This window comes from Podarcis vaucheri (assembly GCF_965113315.1).
Source record: "Podarcis vaucheri genome assembly, chromosome: 13".
In the NCBI taxonomy this organism is placed as follows: domain Eukaryota; kingdom Metazoa; phylum Chordata; class Lepidosauria; order Squamata; family Lacertidae; genus Podarcis; species Podarcis vaucheri.
Genome location: NC_138751.1, coordinates 52,681,021 through 52,707,232, shown reverse-complemented (window position 1 = coordinate 52,707,232; position 26,212 = coordinate 52,681,021). Strand labels below are relative to the sequence as shown.

General features: G+C 47.3%; 1 protein-coding gene and 1 long non-coding RNA gene across 2 annotated transcripts in view; one reads left to right on the top strand and one right to left on the bottom strand.

The window, feature by feature from the left end:
- The window catches only part of LOC309516419, a 25,804-nt gene extending 7,786 nt beyond the window's left edge, over window positions 1–18,018 (bottom strand). The window contains exons 1-2 of the long non-coding RNA XR_014212900.1: window positions 17,945–18,018; window positions 16,391–16,434 (exon numbers count right to left, since the gene is read on the bottom strand). This is a non-coding gene — a long non-coding RNA (uncharacterized lncRNA). The remainder of the gene's footprint in view (window positions 1–16,390; window positions 16,435–17,944) is intronic.
- LOC309516339 (uncharacterized protein) lies at window positions 15,716–26,212 on the top strand. The gene is made up of 3 exons (XM_082195161.1): window positions 15,716–16,538; window positions 16,701–16,755; window positions 25,885–26,212. The coding sequence occupies exons 1-3, from the start codon at window positions 16,126–16,128 to the stop codon at window positions 25,990–25,992; spliced, it is 576 nt and encodes a 191-aa protein (XP_082051287.1). The 5' UTR covers window positions 15,716–16,125; the 3' UTR covers window positions 25,993–26,212.

Below are 26,212 nucleotides of genomic sequence, written 5' to 3'. Positions count from 1 at the left end.
ATGCAGAACAAGGGAAGGCACAACCACACCCCAACAGCACCCTCTGGCCTGACCCATGGTGGCCTCATCCCAGAACACTTTGAACCCCATTTTATTTGTATTAATTCAGCTGCCTGGCAACCCAGCAACCTGGCCCCTGTTTGCCAGCTCATGTCACAGAGTGCTGATTTGCTTGCAAGCCTGCAAGAGGGATGCCTGTCAGATGATGGTGAGGGACTTACAGAGAAAAGTGTTCCCATCAGCTATAATGAGAAGGAACTGTGAAGGTAGGAGGCTCTCCGAGGCCCAGAGGGGAGATGAGTGGCATAGAATTATTATTATTATTATTATTATTATTATTATTATTATTATTATTAGCGTCATCCGTCACTGGTGCCTGTGACTTGGCTCACTGGCTTGACTTGTCCACAGCTCTTGACAGCTGGGCAGGCCCTCAGCTGTGATCCCTACATTATATTTACTGCTGTGAATATCTGGTTGGGTACTAGATTGAACCATATGGCCTTTCCATGCCTCTATTCTCTGAAATCTAAAGCTGCGGAAACATCTCACCTTGAAGTCACGGGGGCATTCCATTAAATGTCAACTTACAGACTCATTTTCCCTTTAAAAAAATTCTAGATCATTTCAAAGAGAATTTCTCAAAGTTTTGGGATCTTGCCTCTGTGTGGGATGGGTTTTAACAGGAAGGAGAGTATATGTGAATTGAAATTAATCCCTCCAGATACCCACAGGTGTTGATGAATTGAAGGTAGAGTGAATGTTGGGGGGGGCAGTTGAGAGTAGTGAGTTCTAGGAGGCACTTGGTGGGGGATCTGAAACTGGGCAGTTACTTGGATGTCAAGACGGATGAATGACGCAGTCATTTTCCTAAAAAGGAGGCCAGCTGGAGGAGATACTGGTTTCTGCCATGGCTGCACCTGACCCACCGCAAATAAGGATCCTGTGTATTTCTGCATTTTTATGTTCTGCCTGCTGTACACAGCCCAGAAATCTTTTCTTTAAATTGCTCTGTTAGCACAGGGATAACACAGGTACTTGCAGGGATAACACATGTTCACCTGACCTGCTGGAGCTACAGCATGCAGAAGGTATAATAGGGTACAGAATCCAGCTTCCTGCTAATTTTACCTTTTTTTAATTAAAAAAAATTAAATGGCAAATTTCTGGTCCTCATGGTCTTTGAAAACTTGAAACTGTGTGGATAACGCCTGATAAAGTCTCAGACACTAGACAGGTTGCTGAATAAGATTTTGGGGGCTTGTGGGTGGGGCTTTCACATCCTTGGAATGCCCAGACGGAACAAACTTACAATGCATCTGAGCAGAATCAGAATATTCTGCGAAAGGAGGAGTTATGCAGATGGGCTCAGTTTGATCCCCAACCATCTTTTCTTGGCAGTTTTAAAATGGCCTTAAAAGTTTTTGCACAGTCACTGGTAGGGCTGCACTTGAAAGAAATTGAGAGATTATCTGGTGTGGGGAGTGCTCAGAGAGTCCTGCCAGGAACAAACTACTGTAGATATGACGTTGAATGCAACAAGTAGCTTCTTAAAATGCAAGGAGGAGAGGGCTGATTGTTATCAGGATCACAGCAGATTGGAAGGACCTCTCCCCTGTTTCAGTCACAAGGGAAATTCCTCCCTTGAAACTACTATTGACATTGGGATTGGAAAGCCACCAGCGGTGCCCAAGGGAGCTTCCCTCTCATCAAAGGGTTCAGCTGCTCTCACTCACTCACCCACCCAGCTGCTATTTGTGGTTTTGCAAAAATGGCACCTGTTAAATGCAAAGACGTATTCAATGTCACTTCTAGTTTCGGCCTCACTGAAAACATGTAAAGACAGTTTGAGTTCTGTGGTACCAAAAGCAGCAGCAATGGTGTCAAAACTATTAGGAAGGAAGATAATGCAATCATGGTGCCATATGCAAGTAGAATGATAATCAGAGAAATCCCTTTATCTAGTTGCCGCCATAGATATTTCATACTCCGCCACCAAGTCCAGAACAACATCCATCACCCCATTGTCTTTAAACTGACAAGAGGCTTCAGTTTTCCATTGGGATGACGCCATTTGGGCCCTTTTTGTGGAGCTTGGGATTTTAAGGGGTGGCGATGGGGGGGAGAGAACTTGCAAAGCACAACAATCCCAGACCCCGGAGCTGAAGGAGAAAGTTGTAGCACTGATTACCATTTACAAACTGTCTCACTGATACAAATGTTTTCACCAATAACAATATATGAATAACATAATTTAATAAAGCACGTTAAGACATCATACAGCTTTGCAAACATACAGAGTGATATTGCTTGAACCATATTTTTAAAAATGTACAAAAAAGGTTGTTCTGGGGGGAGTGGAGCGCAGAAGAGGAAAAAAAGTGAGGCCTTCAGTCGCCTGTCTCATTTCGCTCGGTATGTACAAAGCCAATGTGCAGATGGGAAACCTCTTTTGGATTTTCAAAGTCCAGCAAATCTTAAAAGACGGCGCAGTGCCATTAGCAAGGTCACAGTTGGGCTTGGCCAACAAGAAAAAGAGGAGCAACATGGCTGGTCAATCCAATGTGCACTATTGGCCCCTCTAGGCCTCCTATACTTCCTTGTAAGGGGGTAAAAAAGCTTTTTATCTTCTGGGTCGGTGGATGGAGGCGCCGGAACCAAATCCAGCCCACCGGGAGGTGCCTCGTTCCCCCACACCAGAGGCAAGAGATGCAGACAAAGGGGCATTTTGCCAGCAGGCTGGTAGGGGAAATTGCCTTATTATACTGACCGTGGGTCCACGCCTTGTTTGGTGTATGGTCTACGCCGGCAGGGCTCTGCAGGATTTCAGGCCCAGCGTGTCCCAGCCTTATGCGGATGGAATCTGGGCCCTTCTGTCTCCAAAGGAGATGCTTCACCAAGGAGCCACTTTTTAAAGGAGGACCATAGTTGTTATGTTCCCTGTGAGGTGGTGGCCTAAGGCATGCCTCTCCCCAATGGCTGCAGTTCCCCTGAAACGTAGTGTAATAGGTATGAGTTACTCGTGCGTAAGCTGGTGCCTTTCTCGGTTAGTTTGCCTTATTAAACCTTTTTGACAGCACAGCCCTTCTCATCGTGGCTGCCTCAGTCACTGGCAGAATCCATCAGTGGACGTTTCTTGAACCTCTTCCAACATACAAGTTGTTTGACACCCAGTCTCCTCCTCCTCTCACTGCGCGGGAGTCTTCTGCGCAGGGAAGGCGTGGGTAGCGGAGGACCTGGGCTCTCCTCACTGATGTCCAGTGAAGAGTCCTGGAGCCCTCTCTCCAATTCCCCCGTCTGCCCCCCTTTATCCCTGGTGTTGCGCTGATTGGCTTCCCCCTCCACTGAGCTGTTTCTCCCCCTGCTGCTGGGTCCTTCACCAGCATCATCTGGGAGCCTCCCCTTCGCCTCTTCCTCCTGTTAGAGACTTCAGAATACAGACCAGAATGGAAAAATCCAGGCAGCAATATTTTAATTACAAAAGTTTTATTGACTTTGGTTTATTTGTCAGACAAGCAAAGCAAAGGGGTGCATTCAGCTGCCAAAATGAGAGAAAATGCCCCCGAACACCAGGGGCAAACAGTTTTTATCCCCTTAGGCAAAACAATGGTTCAACCCTTGACCCAGCCCTCAAACATTCCCCTTTATGCATATTCATTGAAGCTCAACCAATTAAATAATTGATGTTGGTCTTTCGGTTCCAGACTGCATTATACACTAGGTGGCGCTGCGAGTTTAAAATCTTTCTGACCCCTTTTACTGGTTCCAGTAAATGCTCCTTGACCCCCTCCTCTTTTGTGGTTTTAACAGGTTGCTCGGCTTAGAACCTTGTGGTGGGCTAGACATCCTGGGCAAACGAACAGTTTCTCAGAACAGCTCCAAAATCCCCTGACCGCATCCTCTTGCAAACTCGCTGTGTTGCAAAAATATTGTTTTTGCAAGCAGGGGCAAGCAGGGGAGAGAGAAATGTCTTTTTTAGCTTTCAGCTTATAAAATGGCTCCACCCTGGCTCTCCAAAGTGGACCCAGGTGGACCCCTGGTCCTCACTCCTTCATTCCCCCCTTTCCATCATGAAAATGCCGACCGATTATGGTTCTGCATTTTCATTTTGATGGACCTATAGGTACCACATCATAGAGAGCCAGGACATGCGTACATGTAGCTGCATTGACCAATGGCGGAACGGTTAAGTGGCAGTGGGAGGAGTGGTAGTCCACTCGTGGCATCTGTTGGGGTGACTTATTGGCAGAATGGGTTACCACTTCAGCCACTTGTAAACACCTAGTGTAGGGGTTATGGACGCCCCACTCAGTCATTAGACGGGAAAAGTTGGCAGGGGAGACCAGGGAACTCTTTCCCGCTTTGGCCAATGCCAGCAAAAATACAGGAGTATCCAGAGAAGTAGGGCAGTACATACCACGCCTACCCACCAACCCCAATATTTCCATAGTTCCTCCCACCAATACTCGGGGGCCATTCCTAATGTTCTTTTACTGCTGAAGGGCCGACTGATATTCGTATTCAATTATTCGCTGGGCCTCAGGGGTGACTCTCCACCTTTTTGCTGAGGCACCCACTATATGGAGCAATTTCCCTAGAATCCCTTGTGGGTGGACTGGGCCCTCGTGTTGTCTCCTCAAGAGATTATACCCAAAAGGGGCTTCCCCCTCTTCATATATCACCATGCACCCACAAGAATATATCCACCCCTGCAACGGCCTGACACACGGGGTGACTATATCAAGGGGTTCTGGTCCCAATACCAAAAGTCTTAGTGGTGCCTCTAAATTTGCTGGAGAGCAAGTTTCTACGTTGGGGACCCTGCCCGCGGGCACCCCTCCCATCCAATTCTTCCGGAACTAGGTGCCCTGTCTGTCTACTGGGCGGCAACTCTTATGCAGCCACAAGAATACCCTGCCACATTCAAGGGTATTAGGTGTGGAGTTACCAGGCCCAGTAGTTCAGGTAGTATTCTGGGATTTAGGGAGGCTTGAGCCACCACGACAACCACAGGTGGGGCTGCAGAACTTACAGGCACCTGTTCAGTAATTTTAATGTGCACCTGATTATCAAATGGGGTTGGTACAGTGCTCTACCCTGCAACCAGCAGGCTATTCTCCCACAACTACAAGAGCGGTCTAGAACTCGATAGATTTCGACCAATCCTGCAGCTCCCCGGAGGAGCCACATCCAAGTGCGCTGGGCAATGCAGTGAATAAAGAGCCACAGTGGGAGAGTGGGATGCTGTACTGCGGCCGCCCTATTGAACCCTCGTTCCCAAGAGCCTACGAGTATGCCGTCTCTTACCACCGGCAAGACAAACCAGTCATAGCAGAGGTCAGCAGGCCAATAGGGTTGGTATGGTTCGGTAGGGTCAGGGCAATAAGACATTAGCAAGTCAATAAAGAAAATAAGAGAGAAAAGAGAAAGTCTTTGTAACTGTCCTTGTGATGATTAGTCGCAGGATCTCGTTGCCCGTGGCCTAACGCTTTTTCCCTGGTAGCGTCAGACACAAGGTGATGATCAACTTCAGAGGGTCAGCAGGATTTCTCTTGCAAGTCCAGACACCCTTCTTCAGATGCGTGTGATGTACCCAGGGGATCACCTCGACTACTTTCACTGCAGTTGGGGATGAGGGGGTCGCCAGACGCTGTCACCCAGAGGAACTGGTGAACCGGCTCAGCGAGACTGCCGCGGGACTGCAGGTGTACACTCGAGGGAATACCTGGAAAGGAAGCAAACACACACACACAACAAACACAGGGATTGCACTTGTTCTTGGGTGATGTAATCTCCCATCTGCCCCAAACTGGCGGGGATGTCTCGGACGAAAGGGGTTGGCCTGCCATATAGAAGTTCAAAGGGTGATAGTCTCAGTCTCTTGGTTGGCGCACAGGACACAGTTTTGGGATATAGCAGCAGTTAGTTATAGCAGCAGTTAGTTGAGATAGAATATTCTCCCAACGTGTGCTTTAGCAGCTGGGCCTCCTAAATGGGTGGACTCGTGGTAATTCTTTACAATTGTGCTGGCCAGATGTTGGGGCACAAAAACACGGCTGTCTGGTCCTTCCTGGAGCGTTGCTCCTTCTTGGCTGGTCCACTGCTGTTCATCAAGGGTGTAACGTGGTTCCACATCGTCTGGAGTGAGTTCTGGGATTATTCTTTTGGCATAGCAGGCATTTCCTGGAAATCTGGGCCGCCAGTTGATAAAGGTTGGCTATATAGACATACTTCTCCAGCTGCTTGGTTGTGGCATCTGGCCTCATGTGGGTGGATACATAGTATCTGGTTTGTCAGCAGTGCTCAAGATCCCTTCTGGGACCACTGTTCCAATAACTGAGGCGGGGCCGGTTCCCGGGCTGCTTCCTTGGCCACTCTGTCTGCCAATCGATTTCCTCTGGCCACTTCTCCTGGTCCAGTCTTGTGTCCATAACCTCAATGCAATCGTGCGTCTGCTCCTCACCTTCTCCTACCAGCAACAGGGTAGCTGGGTTGAGGGCGGTGGTGACCACTGGTGGAGGTTTCAGAGCTGCCTCACAAGCTGCATTATCTGCTTTCCGGTTGCCTCTGGTGACCATGTCCCAACCTCTATCATGGCCTTTGCAGTGCATTACAGCAATCTCTTTGGGGGCCCATACAGTTTCTAGTAACGTCTCAACTTCTGGAACGTATGGGCGCCATGCGCATGCAGGGTTAAGAAGGCATATTTAGAATCAATATAGATGTTAGCCTTGCATCCAGCTGCCAATTGCATGGCAATGCCTTTCGCTGTTGGACTTCACCTCAGAGGACAAATAACTCTTGGAGACTTTGGCCTCCTCAGAACTCTTGGAATGGCTTGCCTGGCCTGCACCCCCACTTTTGGGTGCTCCATTGCCTGAGGAACAGCTTGCAACTGCCTTTTCAGCCTTTCTCCAACACACAGTGCATCACACAGATGCGTTGAACCGTAGAAACAACTTCCCAAAGCAGCCTCAGCCCCCTCTGGGCTTGGTACTCAGCCCCCTCTGGGCTTGGTCTCCACTGCAGCCTGACATGCCGTCTTCAATCCCTGCCACGCAACCCAGGGCTTCTCTAGAGCATCAGCCACGTCTCCTTCACAAGCCTCCACTGCGCCTGTAAACTTCTTAATGGGCTGGGCAAAGCCTGTTTCAGCCTGTGTACTTTCCCATAGTTGCTTTTCTGCCAGCCAGTAATACATGCGTTTTGACCAGGCTTCCCAATTGGCTCCATGCAGCCTTTCACAGGGGTAATTCTTATGGCCTTACTGTTGCTGAACAGGCATCTTCCTCCCCCTTGGCCGCGGGTCTCTGAATGGCTACGGCGGACCCCTCGGGTCCCTGGCCTGTGAGCCATTGCTGTGCCTAACACTGCTGCCTTTTCTTTCCTCCACTGCTTTTTCTCCCTCTTCTCAGCCTCTCCTCTTTGTTCAAACACCTTCTAAACGATGGCCATGACCTGAAATCTGGACATGCCCTGGAACCCAGGCTGTTTTTGGATTTTGGTTCTAATGTCCTTTGCACATTGTCCTATGAGGGAGGCATTTACCATTAACTCATGTGCAGGGAGTTCAAAGTCAAAGGGGGTCCAAATTCTGTATGCCTCCATCAGGCGTTCCAAGAAATTCTAAAGCCTGTGTATTAATTCTCCTCCTTTCCTCTGAGGTAAAGAGAGTGCTCAGCAATTGCTGACAATCTGCCCAGGTAGCCTCATGCGCTGCAAATATAGAGGACCGCAAGTCCACAACTGCCTGGGATGGTAGTGAAGGGGACATATTGAAGGGTGAACGGAGGCGCAGGGAGTGGCTTGTCCCAAACTACACGAAGGGGGGGTCAGGACTTCTGCTTCTCCTGCCTCTGCGGTGGACCTGGACCGCTTTATGTGCTCCCCCAATGCTTTGCCTCAAATAAGTGGGCACAGGACATTGGTCATAATATTATGTCTGCTGACTGGGAAAGGTTGTGGAACACTGGTATTAAATTTACGGCATGTAGTGCTTTAAAGGAAAATGTGATGAAAATGGTCTATAGGTGGTACATGACCCCAGTTAAGCTAGCAAAAATTTACCATTTGCCTGATAACAAATGTTGGAAATGTAAGGAAACTGAAGGTACTTTTTATCATCTTTGGTGGACATGCCCGAAGATTAAGGCTTTCTGGGAGATGATATATAATGAAATGAAAAAGGTATTTAAATATACCTTTCTTAAGAAACCAGAGGCCTTTCTCTTGGGCATTGTCGGCCAATTGGTGCCAAAAAAGGATAGAACCTTTTTCATGTATGCAACAACAGCAGCAAGAATACTGATCGCAAAGTATTGGAAGACACAAGATTTACCCACCTTGGAAGAATGGCAGATGAAAGTGATTGACTATATGACATTGGCGGAAATGACAAGCAGAATTCGTGACCAGGGAAAGGAGACTGCGGAAGAAGATTGGAAGAAATTTAAGATTTATCTTAAGAACTATTATAAACTTGATGAAGTTTAGAATGTCGAGATTTTACAGAGAGAAAGGGTTGCAGTAATATAAGATCAGATTAAGAAAGGACTATGATGAATTAGGACGGGAAAAAACATTTATAAGTTGCTATAAAAATTTGGACATGAGGATGCAGAAAGGGGAGGTATGGGGAAGTCCGAGGAAAGAAGTCTATGAAAGGACATTTTGAAATTATATTTGTTTGTTTGTCTGTCTTTCTTTTATGTTTGTTTGTTATAAAAACTCTTGTAAAACTAATAAAAATTTTATAAAAAAAAAAAATGCTTTGCCTCAAATATTGCAATAAGCTTCTGCAGCTTCTCGATACATAGTGGTCAAACCTCTGTATTTGTTCATCCTTTCCCTCAATTCTTTAAGGTTGGGGTATATTTTGTTCAGGATCTGGTCACTGGGCTCTGCCTCGTCGACATCTGGGGTGTCTGGCAGCCCCCCTTTCCCGCTTCGGCTCCTGGGGGCCACATATCGGGGCGGCGGTGGAGCTTTGGGGATATGGGGCTGTCCCTGTCCTCCCAAGGGGGCCACCACGGCACTTGGATCATATGGGGGTGGGGCCAGGACTTTTGCCTCGGATCCCTGGTAAATGGGCTTCTTGAGGCGTTTTCCTGCCTGTGCTACTTAATTTTGAATTGATCAGTCTTATATTTCTTCAGCCAGGGGGGTGGGGGGGTTTCTCTATTATCACGTGAACCTCTAGAACTTCATCCATGTTCACAAACTCATGCAAGTTAAATGGAGAAAGTTCTTCTTCCTCTTTTAGTTTTATGCAGTTTTTTTGTGTTTTTTTTTCTTTTCATCTGTTCCCTCATCCTTTTTCTGTGGCAACTAACTTGTCAACTGTGGTGGCCACAAAGATGCAGGTCTTCTCTTGAGGTTTCTCTGCCTGAGTCTCAAACCAGGGGTCTGCTGCAGTGTTCTCTGAGACACACCTGAGCACTGAGCCATCCAGCTGGTGCCTGGTTAAGGACACCAATTAAATTGACCTCCCTGTCTCAGCTATAACTGCTATAGGTCTAAAACCATTTCGTATTCCCTAGCCATAGACCACCTCTCACTGGTCATCAGAGAAACTAGGGCACTACTGGTGGTTTCCCTGATGTGTTCCAAACTGCCGCTGGTCACATAGATACCCAGCTCTTCCCTAGCTAAGTTCTGGGATTTAGCTTGCCCTCCCTGGTCAAGCTGTACTTACTATCAAACTTACAGCTCAGCAGAGAACCCTCCAGCTCTGCCTGGCTGAACTCTTGCCTTCATTGAGGTCCAGAGATCTGAAAGCTTTGTATGCACTCTGGTTCTGTATACTAACTTGGATAACCTAAGGGATCTCTGGAGCGATCCCCTCCATCGCTCCCAAATCTGAATCTGAGTCTGAAACTCTTCTCTAAGTAACTACTCAGCCTCAAAAGATACTCCTTGTTGCCCTGTCCCAGCTAGGGCCCCTATGTTTCTTCCCAGTTCAATGCTGTGTCCAGTCCAGTTCACACAGAGTGTGTAAGCGTTCTGGCGTCATCACAACGCCATAGTCTCCGCTGAATCCTTTCTTGAAATTGTTCAGCATGCACTTTAGGGGAGTTATTAGACCTTTTGAGCCACTCCCTCCCATATTTAATATGGCCCTTGTGCAGCGTCCCCAAACACCAAACAAACACACATAAACTTCCCAATTTTCCTCGCCCAGTCGAACTCGCGCTGCTGGGAAGCGCAGTACTTATTGGTTCTACCCCAGGGGAATACCCTGGGGTTACACATACACACGCACCAAGTGCCTCTTTCACTGGACGCTGTACCACACAAACTAGCCTCCCGGTTCCCCCCCCTTTTTCCTTTTTGCCTTCCTTTAAATCCTTAAGCGTGGGTGGGTATCAGGGGCCAATCCTTCCCTTACTGCCACCAAACACGCTTGGGCATGTGATCAGGATGCCCCTTCCCCTTTTTAATTACAAGGGGGTCTCTGTCTTCCTCTGTCCCCAGGGCCCTTTGTCATGTACTCACCAGCCGGCTGGACTCTGCCCTGTCCTGCCAAGCTCGGTCCTTCAATCCATTGCCTTCTCTTCCAGGATCCAGCAGAAGGGTCAAATTGGCTTCGCCCTCCTCCGAAGAAAAGCCTCGGTGGCGCCAGGATAAGCGGCCTATTGGCCCTTCCCCTGTGTCCTGCCTAGAAAAGGACAAGGGAGCTGCCTTCTGGTCTTTTTGAGGACTTAAGGTCCCTATCCGAGTCACGCAAGCACCAGAAATGTTAGAGACTTCAGAATACAGACCAGAATGGAAAAATCCAGGCAGCAATATTTTAATTACAAAAGTTTTATTGACTTTGGTTTATTTGTCAGACAAGCAAAGCAAAGGGGTGCATTCAGCTGCCAAAATGAGAGAAAATGCCCCCGAACACCAGGGGCAAACAGTTTTTATCCTCTTAGGCAAAACAATGGTTCAACCCTTGACCCAGCCCTCAAACATTCCCCTTTATGCATATTCATTGAAGCTCAACCAATTAAATAATTGATGTTGGTCTTTCGGTTCCAGACTGCATTATACACTAGGTGGCGCTGCGAGTTTAAAATCTTTCTGACCCCTTTTACTGGTTCCAGTAAATGCTCCTTGACCCCCTCCTCTTTTGTGGTTTTAACAGGTTGCTCGGCTTAGAACCTTGTGGTGGGCTAGACATCCTGGGCAAACGAACAGTTTCTCAGAACAGCTCCAAAATCCCCTGACCGCATCCTCTTGCAAACTCACTGTGTTGCAAAAATATTGTTTTTGCAAGCAGGGGCAAGCAGGGGAGAGAGAAATGTCTTTTTTAGCTTTCAGCTTATAAAATGGCTCCACCCTGGCTCTCCAAAGTGGACCCAGGTGGACCCCTGGTCCTCACTCCTTCACTCCGATGTCAGTTCCCTGACACGTAGGAACCGTTGCCTTCACAATAGAGCTTGTCAGATCAGAGAGGGTGTGTGTGTGTGTGTGTGTGTGTGTGTGTGTGTCTGTGTGTGTGTAGTTGTTATGCGGCTTCCCCCTGAGTCCATTCACACCCTTGACATTATGGCAATACTGCAAATGCTGCTTAGAAGACAGTAGGATAAAACCGCAAGGTTCTTTTTGTTTTTGTTTCAAGTGGAGGAATCTGACTTAAAAGAATCTTGGGCAAAGTGCTGCTGCCCAAGCCTCCCTTGTGCAAGGAACAGGTAAGAGGAAAGAAAGATGTGAAAAGAAAAATTTCTAGTCTCAACGGGAAAATATGGTAAATTTGGAGCTGCAGCTTGTCGTGGGACAAGGCAAAGTGGGCCGTGTTTGCTGCACGGCAAGATTGCAGAGTCCCCTCCCCACAAGAGACAGTCCCTGCCTCTCTCTGTGCCATCTCTGGGATGCATGGAATCAGATGGTGGGCCTTGGCTTCCTCATCCCAGCTGTCAACTGCCTGGCCAAGGTTGTCCAAAGGGGGGCAGGTAGCAGTTGCTCCCAGCCTGGCCTAGAGAGACCAAGGATGGACCCACCCAGGGGCCTTTTTAGGCCATAGCTCAGCGCACGTGGAAGGCCACAGGGTCAGTCCTCAACATCTTCAGGTGAGACTTGGGAAACTCTGATCCCCAGGTGGGCTGCTGCCAGCCAGGCCAGAGGAAGGCAGTCTGGAGCTCCCGGGACCCGGGATCTGGCTCCTGAGGCAGCTGTCTATGCAGCCCAGTGGGTGAGGTCTTCTGCCAGGCAAAGGGCCAGGCGCTTTCCTGCTTATTCACCTCTGGCGACTGAAGACTCCGTGGCCGAGCTTCAATCTGTCTCTCTGTGTGCCTGTGTTGGGTTCGCACAGCAGGAGTGCCAACGCTTCTTGCATCCTTAGACTCAAAGAATCAGAGAGCAGGAAGGGACCTTGAGGGTCATGTAGTCCAACCCCTTGCCATGCATGAAGATGCAGCTGTGCCAGATGGGGATCGAACCTGCAAGCTGGGCCTTCTCATCCCCACACCTGAAGCCAAGCAGGGAGTTGAGTCAAGGCCCTTCTGGGTGCCCGGAAGATGCTCTGCCACTGAGCCACAGCCCCTCCCAAACAGAAACACAGGAAGGGGATTTAGACCCTGGATTGCTCCATCTACCTCAGAGTGGCTGGGGCAACCCAGGAAGATGGGCGGGGTACAAATTACTACTACTACTACTAGTGGTAGTAGTAGTAGTAGTACAGTGGTACCTTGGGTTAAGGACTTAATTTGTTCTGGAGGTCCATTCTTAACCTGAAACTGTTCTTAACCTGAGGTACCCCACTTTAGCTAATGGGGCCTCCCACTGCTACCGCACAGCCACCATGCAATTTCTGTTCTCATCCTGAAGCAAAATTCTTAACCCGAGGTACGACAGTGGTGCCCCGCAAGATGAATGCCTTGCAAGACGGAAAACTCGCTAGACGAAAGAGTTTTCCGTTTTGGAGGTGCTTCGCAAAACAAATCTCCTATGGGCTTGCTTCGCAAGACGAAAATGTCTTGCGAGTTCCTGCGGGTTCCCCCCCCTTTTTCTAAGCCGCTAAGCCGCTTATCAGCTGATCCAATAAGCCAATAAGCCGCTAAAAGCCGCTAAAAGCCGCTAAAAGCTGCTAATAGCGCTAATAGCACTAATCCGCTAATCCGTCAATGGGTTTGCTTTGCAAGACGAAAAAACCGCTAGACGAAGAGAATCACAGAACGGATTCTTTTCCTCTTGCGAGGCACCACTGTATTTCTGGGTTAGTGGATTCTGTAACCTGAAGCGCCTGTTCTAAAAAGCAGATGTCTTCCCCCCAAAGATCCTGGGAACTGTAGTTTGTTAGGGGCTCTGGGAACAGCTCCCATTAGCAGAGATCCGTGGAGTCCTAGGAACTCAGTCATGAGGAGGAACCAGGAAAGTGGGAGGAGCTCAGATGCCAGGTTTTTGAGTTGGGGAGGGACCCTGTGCCTTGGAAATGGAAAACCGTTGGGTGCTGAGGGTCCCAGGATTGTGCCTTGCTTTCAAGGGGACGCCTGGGAGATGGGGCTTGGTCCTGCTCAAGCTCAGGAAGGGATTCCCCTCAGATCAGATTGGCTCAGGCATATCTGAGAGGAGCCAGCAGATGTAGCAACAGCTAGACTGGGAGCAGCTGGCAGGACCACAGAACACCGGTCCTAAAGGATCTACGGTGGCTCCCAGATTTATTTTGTATTATTTCTTTGCACCATCACTGCATGTGGCTACAGGGAACCAGACAGAGGGCCTTCTCGGTTGTGGCGCCCGCCCTGTGGAACGCCCTCCCATCAGATGTCAAAGAGATAAATAATTACCTGACATTCAGAAGACATCTTAAGGCAGCCCTGTTCAGGGAAGTTTTTAATATGTAACGCTGTACTGTTTTTAACACTGATTGGGAGCCGCCCAGAGTGGCTGGGGAAACTCAGCCAGATGGGCGGGGTTTAAATAATAAATTATTATTATTATTATTATTATTATTATTATTATTATTATTATTATTTGACCGTTGGGTGTTGAGGGTCCCAGGATTGTGCCTTGCCATCAAGGGGACGCCTGGGAGATGGGGTTTGGTCCTGCTCAAGCTCTAACAGATGACCATATATTGGGGGACAGGAAGGGATTCTCCTCAGATCAGATTGGCTCAGGCATATCTGAGAGGAGCTAGCAGATGTAGCAACAGCTAGATTGGGGACTGGGAGCAGCCGCTGCGACCACAGAACACCGGTCCTAAAGGATCTATGATGGCTCCCAGTACCTTTGTGAGCGCCATTCACAGTGTGGGTCCTGTATACCTGAAGAAGGGTTGTCACCTGGTCCTTAAAAAATCTCATCCTTGACAGCAAACTTAAAAGGATAGGAATTAGACTGCAAAACCTTGTTTTGAGCAAGTCCAGCTATGAAGCTAGCTGCCTTCCCTCCCTTTGCCCCACTTAAGAAAGAATCAGGCATCAACCTGGGAACTTTAAAAATAAGCTTTACTTACTTTATAATCATGAATCAGGTCACAACAATACAGGGATTAAAAACTGTACAGGAAAAATACTGTTATAGATTTGCAGGAGACCCCAACCCAACTAAGCTGTAGAAATTGATCAACTGCAGAATTTTGCTTAATTGGGATATCAGTGAAAGTACAGGCTGCACAACTGTGGCAGACAAGGAATTCCTGGGCTGAGTTTAGCAAACCAGGCTGGCCCGTCTAGCAAAGGGCAAATCTCTTAACACACCTGAGCTTGCTGGGCACACGACCCAAGGGGAAGTGGGGATGAGCCCCAAAGGTGTGGTGGGTACACAGCCTATCGTTTCAAGGGAAAGGTCTTTAGGGGGCTTTACACGGGGCAAAAACGTAGTGAGATTTATTTTGCATTATTTCTCTGCACCATCACTGCGGGTGACCCTTTAAAAAGAGGTTCCTTAAACTCTTTAATTTGAGGCAAGGAGGCAACAGCGAAAGGCTGAGGATCCAGGGTGGTCCCCTGAGTCCCCTGAACAGTTCAATAAAGCAGACTGAGCTTGTTTCTTCCTTAGGCGAGAGGCCGGCCAGAACAAGGGGCGAAAGGCTCCCACTTCAGGTAAGTGGAAATGCCAATTAAGTGCCCTATATTACAGGAATGCTTCCTTCCCATGTCTCCCACGTCTTCCACCCTCATGCGCCAGACTGGTGCTATCATCTGGGAGCCAGGCACTTGCTGATGTCTCCGTTTCCTTTGCAGGGAGGGAGCCTTTCCCCAACGTTTACTTCGTTCTGGCGAAATCCCTGGAGGGACGTGGCGAACATCAGGGACTGGGACAAAAGGAAGGAAGGGGTCTTTGTGCAACTTCTTTTGGGCCTCATAGGAACGCTCTCTCCACCTGTGGCTTCCAGAAAGTGCTTTTCAGAAGCATTCCTCCCTCCAGCCTGGTTGCCTTGCAATAAATTCGCTCTCCCCCAGGCAATTGTCTCACCCTCTTTGAAAGCCACCTCATCCAAGATGCTCTTGTGGGGCATCTGATTCTCCTGGGCTTCCTTATTCCCGCAAGGAGGCGGCTCTTGCGATATCAGCAGTGTGATCCTGTTCACACAGCTTAAAAAAGTTCTCCCTGGTTCGCAATGGCGTGTGTCCATCATTCCTTGACGATTCCAGAAAGCCAGCAACTTTGGCGCATCTAACTTGCGTGCATTTAGCTTTCTGTTCTTGGCCCAAAAATCTATCAAAGAGGGGGCAGAAAGCAGGCGGGTGTCTGGGAAAGGGGACTTTGGCAATCCTATCCCCCATGTGAGATTCTGGTTGGAGCTGCAATCCCCAGAACAAAACCCCCACATCAGTGGCAGGCTTCCTGTTGAGATCATCCACCACACCAGACATTCAAAGGCCTCTTCTGCCACTTTCATGCTCTTGGCTTCCACCAAGGAATCCTGGGAACTGTCCTTTGTCCAGGACCTACCATTCCCGACAGCTCCCATTCCCAGCACCCGGAACACACTACAGGATTTCCAGGATTCTCCATGATGGTGAAAGTGGAGAGAGAAGCCTTTGAATATTTGGTGTGGCTAAAGCAGCTGAAAGAGCGTCTGAGCTGACGTTCTGCCAGTAGTTTTTGGCCATTCACAGCCCATTCTCATATGATGTCCCTCTTCCTCCACAGGGCCAGGCCTCAAGGGATGAGGTTCCAGCACAGGCTCCCAAGATGAAGAAACAGACAACATCCCTGCGGTTCCCGGCTGACGTCCCTCGTGGCGCTTCCCCACTGCCCCTTCTCCGTATGGGCATGGCTCCATCCCGGCCCAGTTTGGCGCAGAAGCAGCAGCCAAAGTTTCCTCCCATTAAAACAGCTTCTCGGGAGGAAACTTTGGCTGTTGCTTCTGTGCTAGGCCAGTCGGACGCCCGTACGGAGAAGTGGGGAGCCCTGATAAGATCAGGTAGGAGGCAATGTCCCTTCCCAGGTCCCCCACCCTCCTGCCCCAGACTGGGGCTAGCATGGCTGGGAGCCAGGCACCTGCTGATGTCTCCATTTGTTTTGCAGCGAGGAGAAGGTTCAGCCTGGGAGCCGCTGCATCCCGGGAGAGACTGGAGCCCAGACGAAGGCCTCTCACCCCAGAGGTAATGGGACAGAGGGGAGGAGGGGGGCATTAGGAAACACACCAGAACGGCCTGCAGGGGTCACCCAGATGCCACTGCGAAAGCAGCAGCAGGATTCGAGCCCAAGAAGCAGTGCGTAGCGTTGAGTTCTCCCCTGCTTCAAATATCCCCTCTTTCTTGCAGGATCTCGATCGTGCACCGCTGTGGCTGCTGCCCAAGCCTCCCCCAAAACGAACAGGTAAGACGAAGGGAACCTTTCCTGGGTGGGGAGAATATTTTCAAGTTGAGTGTACGTGTTCATGCTCTGGGTGCATTTCTGAAAAAAGGTATATACTGATAAGGCGGGTTTGGGGACTGGGGACCTACCTCTAGGGGTTGGCTGATTATAGCTCCAATTGTCCTTGACCACTGTCCTTTCCCCCTTCTTTTTTAATTAAAAAAAAACAGCTTGAGGATTCCCCAAAAACAAATTCCAGAGCATGGAAGGAAGAGGCATTGGGTGACAGTGCAAAGATGTAGTTTTTGGCCCATCACAGCCCATTCTCATATGATGTCCTGCTTACTCCAAAGGGCCACGCTTCCAGGGATGAGGCTCCAGCTCATGATGGGAGAGAGAACATCCCGACGGTTCCCGGCTGACAACCTTCGCACCTGTTCTCCAATGCCCCTTCTCCATGCGGGCATGGCTTCTTCCCAGCCCTGTTTGGCGCAGAAGCAGCAGCCAAAGTTTACTCCAATTAAAGCAGCATCTCAATTTATTTCAGAGAGGGAGGAGACTTTGGCTGCTGCTTCTGTGCCAGGCCAGCCGGGCGGAGCTCAGACGCCTGTACAGAGGAGGACAGGTTGGGGCAGCTGATAAGATCAGGTAGGAGGAAATGCCCCCTTCCCAGGTCCCCCCCCCGCCCCAGACTGCGGCTAGCGTGGCTGGGAGCCAGGCGCCTGCTGGTGTCTCCGTTTGTTTTGCAGCGAGGAGAAGGTTCAGCCTGGGAGCCGCTGCATCATGGGACGGACTGGAGCCCAGACAAAGGCCTCTCACCCCAGAGGTACTGGGACAGGGGGAAGGACAAAGACCCCCATAGGTAGGCAAAGTGTGGAAAGGCTCAGAGTTCAGGTAGGGGGAAATGCCAATAGAATATCATAGAATTGTAGAGTTGGAAGGGACCACAAGGGTCATCTAGTCCAACCCCCTTCAATGTAGGAATATTTTGCCCAATGTGGGGCTTGAACCCACAACCCTGAAATTAAGAGTCTCGTGCTCTATCAGCTGAGCTAGTCTCCCGTACGGACGCAAAGTGTGCAAAGGCTCAGAGTTCAGGTAGGTGGAAATGCCAATTGAGTGCCCTATATTATATTATAGGACTGCTTCCTTCCCTCGTCTCCCACCCTCCTGCCCCAGACTGGTGCTAGCATGGCTGGGAGACAGGCACTTGCTGATTGCTCCATTTTCTTTGCAGGAAGGGAACCTTTCCCCAATGTGTACATTGTTCTGGCCAAATCCCTGGAGAGACGTGACGACCCTCAGGTACTGGGGCAGAAGGAAGGAAGGGGTCCTTCTGAGATATGTTTGGGGAATTGTAGGAACATTGTCCCCTGTGGCTGTTGCCAAAGCCACCCTTATAAAAAGAACAGGTAAGAGGAAGGAAAGATTTCCATGTGGCTGGGAGAACACCCTACAAGTTGAGTGTCAACACAGAATAGGAGAAGAACCTTTCTGCTCTCATGCTCTCGTCCGGAAGTGGGTTGGCCAAGCTTTCTTTGGCAATAATGTCAGGGCAGGGGCATTGGGCATTCCCCACCTCTGCCAGGAGGATACCAAGTCCTCCTTCCTCCACAGGGCCACGCTTCCAGAGAATGGTCTCCGTCGCCAGCACACAAGGTGATGGACACAGAGCGAGACTCCGTCTTCCGTGGCGTTCCAGTCTTGCTTTTCTGGATTGCAAAGTCCTTCCAAATCGCTGGAGGAATCCATGCTACTCAGTGCCTTGCAAGTTTTCTGGGATGTTCCGGTTGCTGTCTGAATGTGCCCTTCACTGAAAGAGAACGGCATGACTGGCACATGTCAAAATTAAATAAAGAAGTCAGAGCAACTGGTTGCTTTCAATATGCCAGTGATCAAATAATATTCCGTAACAAACAGTATCAAAAAAGGGGGGGGGGAGCTGTTTTCTTTCCTTCTCTGCCTTCTCTGGCTACTACTGGGAGCTCTGCTTAAGAAGGTTGAAGCCAGCTGGTTCTCATCAGCACTTTCTCCTTGGAGTCCTTGAAGCTGCAGGTAAAGTCACTCCCCCCTCAGGCTGCTGTTCAGCAGGTGAAGCTGATCCCTGCCCCATGACGATATCCCCCTCCCCAAGGTGCGCTTCCCCTGCTGGGTGGGTGCCGCCTTTCGGGGAACACAATGGTGGAAGTGTTGGACCAACCGGATGTTGGGGGAGCATGGACATGAAAAGCATCTTCCTGTCCATAAAATAGGCCATAGCCCCCCAATTTCTATCTTCTTCTGGATCCACACGTCCTTCCACAGTGGGGACATAGATGTCCAGGTGGGAGTTGATCATGGTGAGGGTTTGCCAAGCGTGCCTTCCTCTTAGCTTGTTTCTCCCTTTTGCCCTGAGTTTGTGTGTCTTCAAAGTCCATGACACCGTTGGTAAAGGCTGTTCTCCAATTGGAGCATTGGCAGGCCAGTGTTTCCCAATTGTTTATACTACATTTCTTTTAGATTTGCCTTGAGAGAGTCTTTAAACTTCTTTCGTTGACCACCAGCATTACATTTCTAACTTGCTTGGGAAGATGATAATCAGGCATAGCCCAGGTCTGTTAAGCTGCTTCCCGGGTGTTTTCAGAGGGTGGTGTGAGGCATCTGGGCATTAGGAATACAAGCCAAGCCTGGCTCTGTGGCACTCCTAAATTGAGGTTATTCTGTTCCTGGGCAGCTGGCAGAGCCCCTCTTCGCTGGGCATGGAACTGCCACATTCCCCGGCCTCCCCAGGAGACTCACAGTCCCTCTCTGCGTCTCTGTTCCTTTTTGGCCACCATCAAACGACTCTCATACTGATCCTAAGCTGAAGAGCTGCCCACCCCAGCTGACCTCCTCCCTCCAGAACCCACCGCTCTCAACTGACTCTCAACTGCCTCCCCCCCAACATTCAAACTCCCTTTCAAACTCTCCTCCAATCGTCTCTCTCCCCCAGAATTCCACGCTCTCTCTCCCCCCCCTCCCTGCTTGACATTCCCTTGGGAATCCAAATAGAATGACCTTAGTTATCATATTGTTATAGATTGAGGGGGGAATCCCACTAAACCCTAGAGATTAATAAATGGTACGAATTGGGGATTATTTGGGATGTGAAGGGAGAAATAGAAGCTGCAGAGGAATTCCTGAGCTGCCCTATGCAAACGGTCCTGGCCAAGCAAGGGCCTTTAAGAAACAATTCAAGGACAAGGAGAGCCTAACTGGAAATGCAAGAGAAGTCCTTCTCCCTTGCCCTGTGGTGTGAAAGGGATCCAGGATAATGGTGTGTGGTGAGGAAAACTGAGGCTTTGAGCAAGGGGAGAAGGAGGAGCAGAGTCTGGAATCCAACTTGGGAAGGCTGGCTGCCCTGTTGTGGGGGACATGTCCCGGACTTTGCTGTAAGATCTAGACTCCCTTCATGCAAAGGTGTAAACAGGTGAATAAACTGTATTTCTTAAAGGTAAGACAGTCTCTGCCATGTCTTAGTTCTCCAAAGGTGAGAGCCATGGATTCTTGCCATTGCTCAGTAGAGAGAGGGGAGGCACCTTTTGGAACAAAATTTTATAAGCCTGCTTGACAAGTCATCCTGTTAGAAGCTTCCCATTCCTGGTTCCTAGGAAATTGGGGGAAGGTCTCTTCCCCGAAATGATTCTGGAAATTGTAGTTTGTCAGGGAATTGTAGTTCTGTGAGAGGAAAGCTGCAATGCCCAGGATCATTTGGGGGACGCCATGTGCTTTCAATGCTCATTGGATGCACTTTAAATCATAGGATTATAGAATTGTAACGGTGGGAGGGACCCTAAGGGTCATCTAGACCAACCCCCTGCAATGCAAGAATCTCAGCTCAAGCATCCATGGCAGATGGCCATCCCACCTCTGCTCAAAAACCTCCACGGAAGGAGAGTCTACTGCCTCCCTTTTTAAAAAAAATAATAATAATATTTATTACTTTTCCAACAATTTAAACACTACCCAAAAAAAGAACAATACAATACAATACAATACAATACAAAAACACTACATAACACTAACACATTAAACTATCAAAACAAAAACAGTTTAAAACACATCAAACAATTTCAATATCTTATCTTTCATTCACTTATTTCAACGACCGCCTCACACCTCCCTATTTGTATTACACTTCTGTTAATTGTTTCAGCAATTCCTTTCCATCTTCCTCTGTTTTCTATCCTCTAATTATCTTAACACATTCTAACCTTATTTTTTCCTTCAATACTCCTATTAATCTATTTATACTTAGTTCCTTATAACATTTCTACTAAAGCCATATAACTTCATTCCAACATTCTTCTAACATTCATTAATTTTACAGTATTTCTGTAAATAGTCTTTAAACTTTTTCCAGTCTTCTTCCACCGACTCTTCTCCCTGGTCTCGGATTCTGCCCGTCATTTCCGCCAGTTCCATATAGTCCATCAACTTCATCTGCCATTCTTCCCGGGTGGGAAAATCTTGTGTCTTCCAATACTTCGCGATAAGTATTCTTGCTGCTGTTGTTGCATACATTAAAAAAGTTCTATCCTTCTTTGGCACCATTTGGCCGACCATGCCCAGGAGAAAGGCCTCTGGTTTCTTCAGGAAGGTATATTTGAATATCTTTTTCATTTCATTATAAATCATCTCCCAGAATGTCTTAATCCTTGGGCATGTACCACCTGTAAATCATTTTCATTAAATTTTCTCTTAGGGCATTACATGCCATGAATTTCATACCTGTGGTCCATAACTGTTCCCAGTCAGCCATCATTATGTTATGTCCAACATCTTGTGCTCACTTAATCATAGCTGATTTCACCATTTCATCCTGAGTGTTCCATTTCAACAGCAAGTTATACATTCTTGACAAATTCTTGATTTTTGTATCTAACAATTCTGTTTCCAATTTTGATTTTTCCACCTGGAAACCAACGTTTTTGTCCAAATTGTATGCCTCCATTATTTGGTAACAATGGAGCCAATCTCGCACTTTGTTTTTCATTTTTTCAAAGCTCTGCAATTTTATTCTGTCTCCATCTTGTTCCAGAATTTCCCAATATTTTGGCCATTTGGCCTCCATATTGAGTTTTTTCTGTGCCTTCGCTTCTATTGGTGACAACCATCTTGGGGTTTTCTTTTCTAACAAATCCTTATATCTTATCCAAACATTAAACAATGCTTTTCTAACAATATGATTTTTAAACGCTTTATGTGCTTTTACTTTATCGTACCACAAATATGCATGCCAGCCAAATGCATTGTTGAAATCGTGGGGTGGTACAAAGTTATTTTGGCACCTGTTTCCACCGCGTCATTTTCCCCTTGCACAGTGTATGACGAAGGAGACAAAAGGTCTCAGGGACAAAGGTTACAGACAGGACACCGCTGACTACTTAGACCGCAAAAGGTTAGACAGAGGGAACGATGTTCCAACAGCCGTGGCTTGTCTGAGGGGGGGACTGTGGCTGCCTGCTGGTAGAGTGTGCTCCCTCCAGACCCCACTGTCCACTCCGCGATTATTCCTACACTAATCATTTAATATCACATTGCATTTCTTAATTAGTCAATAAACCATTCCGATGTTTCCTTCACTTAATTTTCATTTATGTTTACAACCACTGTTCAAACTTTCTTTTCTTTTTCTTTTTTAATTTTTTTTATTCAAAGTTATAACAAAACATATTTTCCAAAAACATATCCTTATTTCCCCCCATTTTTCCTCCCTCCCCTCCCCCCATAAAATCCATCCCCCACCCCACCCCCCGACTTCCCTCAGTTCCAGTCTTTGGTTTCTCCAATATTGCTATTTTCTGCATGTTACAGAGTTGTATAGATCCTCCAACTGTTTAGCTAATTATTATCAGTAAAAAAATTGTCAATGTTTATTCAAAACCTGCCAAGGAGTCCAGTTCGCATTGTTGCGTGTTTAAATACTTTGTGAAAGGTTCCCATTCATCCTTAAAGTCACAGTTATCCTTATCCCGTAGTTTATTTGTCAATTTTGCCAGTTCTGCATAATCCATCAGTTTTTCTTGCCATGATTCTTTAGTTGGGGTTTCTTCAGTCTTCCATTCTTGTGCTACCAGAACTCTCGTGGCCGTTGTCGCATACATGAAGATGTTTTTCAACGTTTTTGGCAGGTCTTTCCCTACAATCCCCAACAAAAATGCCTCGGGTTTTTTAACAAATGTTAAATGGAACATTTTCTTCAATTCATTGTATATCATTTCCGAAATTTTTTTAATTACTTTACAATCCCACCACATATGATAAAATGTTCCCTCCTTTTCCTTACACTTCCAACATATATTTGAACTAGTTTTGAACATTTTCCCTAACTGCACTGGTGTTGTGTACCAGCTGTACATCATCTTCATGTAATTCTCCTTCAATAGGGAACAATCTGTAAATTTTAAGTCAGTTTTCCATAATTTAACCCAATCTTTCATCATAATGTTGTGACCTACATCTTGTGCCCATTTAATCATAACTGATTTTACCTCTTCATCTTTCGTCTCCCATTCTAATAGTATGCTGTATGCGGCCTTCAGTAGTTTCACTTTCCCTTCAATCACTTCCGTTTGAAACCTAGCTCTAGTATAACTAAATCCTTTCTTACTGTCTTCTTTATATTTTTCATGTAGTTGTCGATAATGCAACCAACTCTGAAAGTGGTCTTTGATCTCATCATAATCTCTTAATTTCCATTTTCCATCATGTTCCTTTAATAAATTAGCATATGTGAGCCATTTTCCTTTCTTTCCAAGTGGTTTGAACAGTAATGCTTCATGTGGTGAAAGCCACCACGGAGTTTTTTGTTCCAATAAGTCTTTATATCTCTCCCATACTCTCATTAATGATTTCCTGATTATATGGTTGTAAAAGCTTCTATGAATCTTCCCTTTCCCGTACCATAAGTATGTATGCCAACCAAATCTGTTGTCATGTCCTTCTAGTTCTAATGCCTCTTGCTTGTCCAATCTCATCCAGTCCCTGATCCATACCAAACAAGCAGATTCGTAATACGGTCTGGGAGGGCAAACCCGCCTCTATCTTTTACATCTGTAAGTATTTTATGTTTTATCCTTGGCCTCCCCCCCCCGATAAATCTTAAAATCTTGTTCTGCCATTTTTTAAAGCATTCATCTTTCAGGATGACTGGTATTGATTGAAAAAGAAATAGCATTTTTGGCAACACATTCATTTTAATCGCTGATATTTTTCCTAACATTGAGAGATTCATTCTGCTCCATATTTCTAATTTTTTTTTTACCTTCGTCTTCATAGTTCTGGTGAAATATTTTCCCCTGGTATTATCCGCTTCCTGCAATTACATTTTCTGTTTCTGCCATCAGGAGCCATTATACGCCACATCCCAGAAAGAAAGACACCATTAGCTCAGGGCAGCTCTCCAGAATCCCCCTCCATAGTCTCGTATCATCTCCCAACATCCTGGTACCTCTGCAAAAAAAAAGTAGCTCTAATCCAGGATTTTTTTACTTCCTTTCACTGAGGGAACAGCAGCAGTTCTTTCAAACCCACTTGTGTATTTCAAGTCATTGACTTTTGGGAGAGGTTAACCAGGTAAAACTGCAAATGCATATATATCAAAAGAGAATTAAAAAAGGCTCGCCTCCCCCTGGGGCTATACAAGTAATCCATCAATTATTTCAGTGAGTGGGCCAGTCCTTTGTACGGTTGTTTCTGCTCCTCAGCAATCTTTAGTTTCGTTTTCTGCTCTCGGAGATATTTTAACTGCATCATTGTCTGCCATTAATCCCAGCCAGATATCCAGAACTCTACTCTTGGCCTTCTTCCAGACGTTATTGAGATGATACCTCTACGCTAAAATGATAGCTCCATTACGAATTCCTTTCATCTTTCCCTTAGTGATCATTGCCAGACTCATAGTCAAAATTTCAACAGTCCGTTTCATAATTAAGATAGCATCCACTTACATTTTCAAGCCATTGTATTTTGGTCATGATTAAACTCTTTCCCCAGATCAGTTCCTTCTCAGTGGCTGATTAAATTAGCAAGTTATTTTGTCTCTGCTGGTTCAGGGCATGCCTGTTAATTAAGTCCAAATTTTTATCTTAAAAAGCAGGTGTTCTCTGCTTGTGGCGCCGGCTTGGGAGAGTTGCCACAGCCGTGCGGTGTACACCCAGCTCCCCCTGCCCCCTCTTCCTTCTGGACAGGCAGCAGGTATTGGACGATCTGCAGGTGGAGAGCCCCCCCCAACCCCAGGGGGGTTGGGAGGATAATTACTCCCATATTATCTTCTATTACCAGCACAGAAGGGCTCCAGTGTAATTGGCACAGGCGATTGCCATGGCAGACAAACAGGAAGTCCTCTTTTAAAGCCATGTAGTCAGACATTCTCTTCTGCTGCATCTCATAGTCATCTGATTGTTCCTGCCAAAGAATGGCTCTTTTGAGCTCCGCAGTGGGATGGGCTTAAATTCCCTGGGGTGGGTGTGACAGCTGGATGGGCGGATGAGGGGACGTTCTCTCCCTGGCGTTTGGTCTATGACAGCCCATTCACATGTTCAGGGATTCTCCCCTCAAAGCAGTTCTTAGTGTCGAGTTCTCCCCTGCTTCTTTCTTCCAGGATCTCCTGTCGTCACTGTTGTGGCTGCTGCTGAAGCCGCCCTTATAAATAGAACACATAAGACGAAGGAAAGATTTGCATAGGGTGTGGAGAACCCTCTACAAGTTGAGCGTAAGTGTTCATGCTGTGGAGGCAGTTCTGAAAAAAGGCTTACACTAATAAGATGAGTTTGGGAGCTGGGGGCCTTCCTACAGGGGTTGCTTGACTACAGTTCCCATTGTCCTTGACCACTATCCTTTTCCCCCTGCTTTTTTAATAAAAAGGAACAGCTTGAGGTATCCCCGGCGATGCCGTCAACGAGCTCCCCGCCGGCTGGCAGAAGGAAGAGGCATTGGGTGACGGTGGAAAGATGAATTCCAGAGCGTTTGGTTCTCAGCTGAAGGACTGTATTCCAGTTTCTGATTTTTCAGCTGCTGGAGCATTTGAAAGCTGTGATGTGATAAACAGAGGCTTTACAAATGTGAAGAGCGAACTTTTCCCTGTTCATCCTTTGGACACACTGGATAATTTTGTTGTTGCTAAATCAGGATAAGATGAATTTGTCTACTCTGAGAAATATTCCGGGGCTGCATGCACCGCTGAAGCTGCAGATGGAATTCCAAGCAGTGAAGCAGGTCCAGTGTCTTCCTTCCTAGTTCTAACTTGTCCCTGGATATCTGGAAAGGCAACTGTGACTGAATTGGTTTTGAGGATATTCTGAACGACCCGGCACAGAGTGAAGGAATGGGGGATCCTCATCTTTTGGTTGAACACAAACTTGGTTTCTTATAATGCGCACGTACTCCATCCTTCTGTTCATGGAAATGCTTCTTACCTGTGTCCCTGTAGGTACAAGTAAACCATATTAAACCATAT

Bases quoted from the DNA above. Each gene is read 5' to 3' on its own strand.
- LOC309516339 (XM_082195161.1), top strand. From the start codon at position 16,126: ATGAAGAAACAGACAACATCCCTGCGGTTCCCGGCTGACGTCCCTCGT. The intron at 16,539-16,700 runs GTAATGGGACAG...TCTTTCTTGCAG, and splicing joins GAAGGCCTCTCACCCCAGAG to GATCTCGATCGTGCACCGCT. The intron at 16,756-25,884 runs GTAAGACGAAGG...TTGCTAAATCAG, and splicing joins GCCTCCCCCAAAACGAACAG to GATAAGATGAATTTGTCTAC.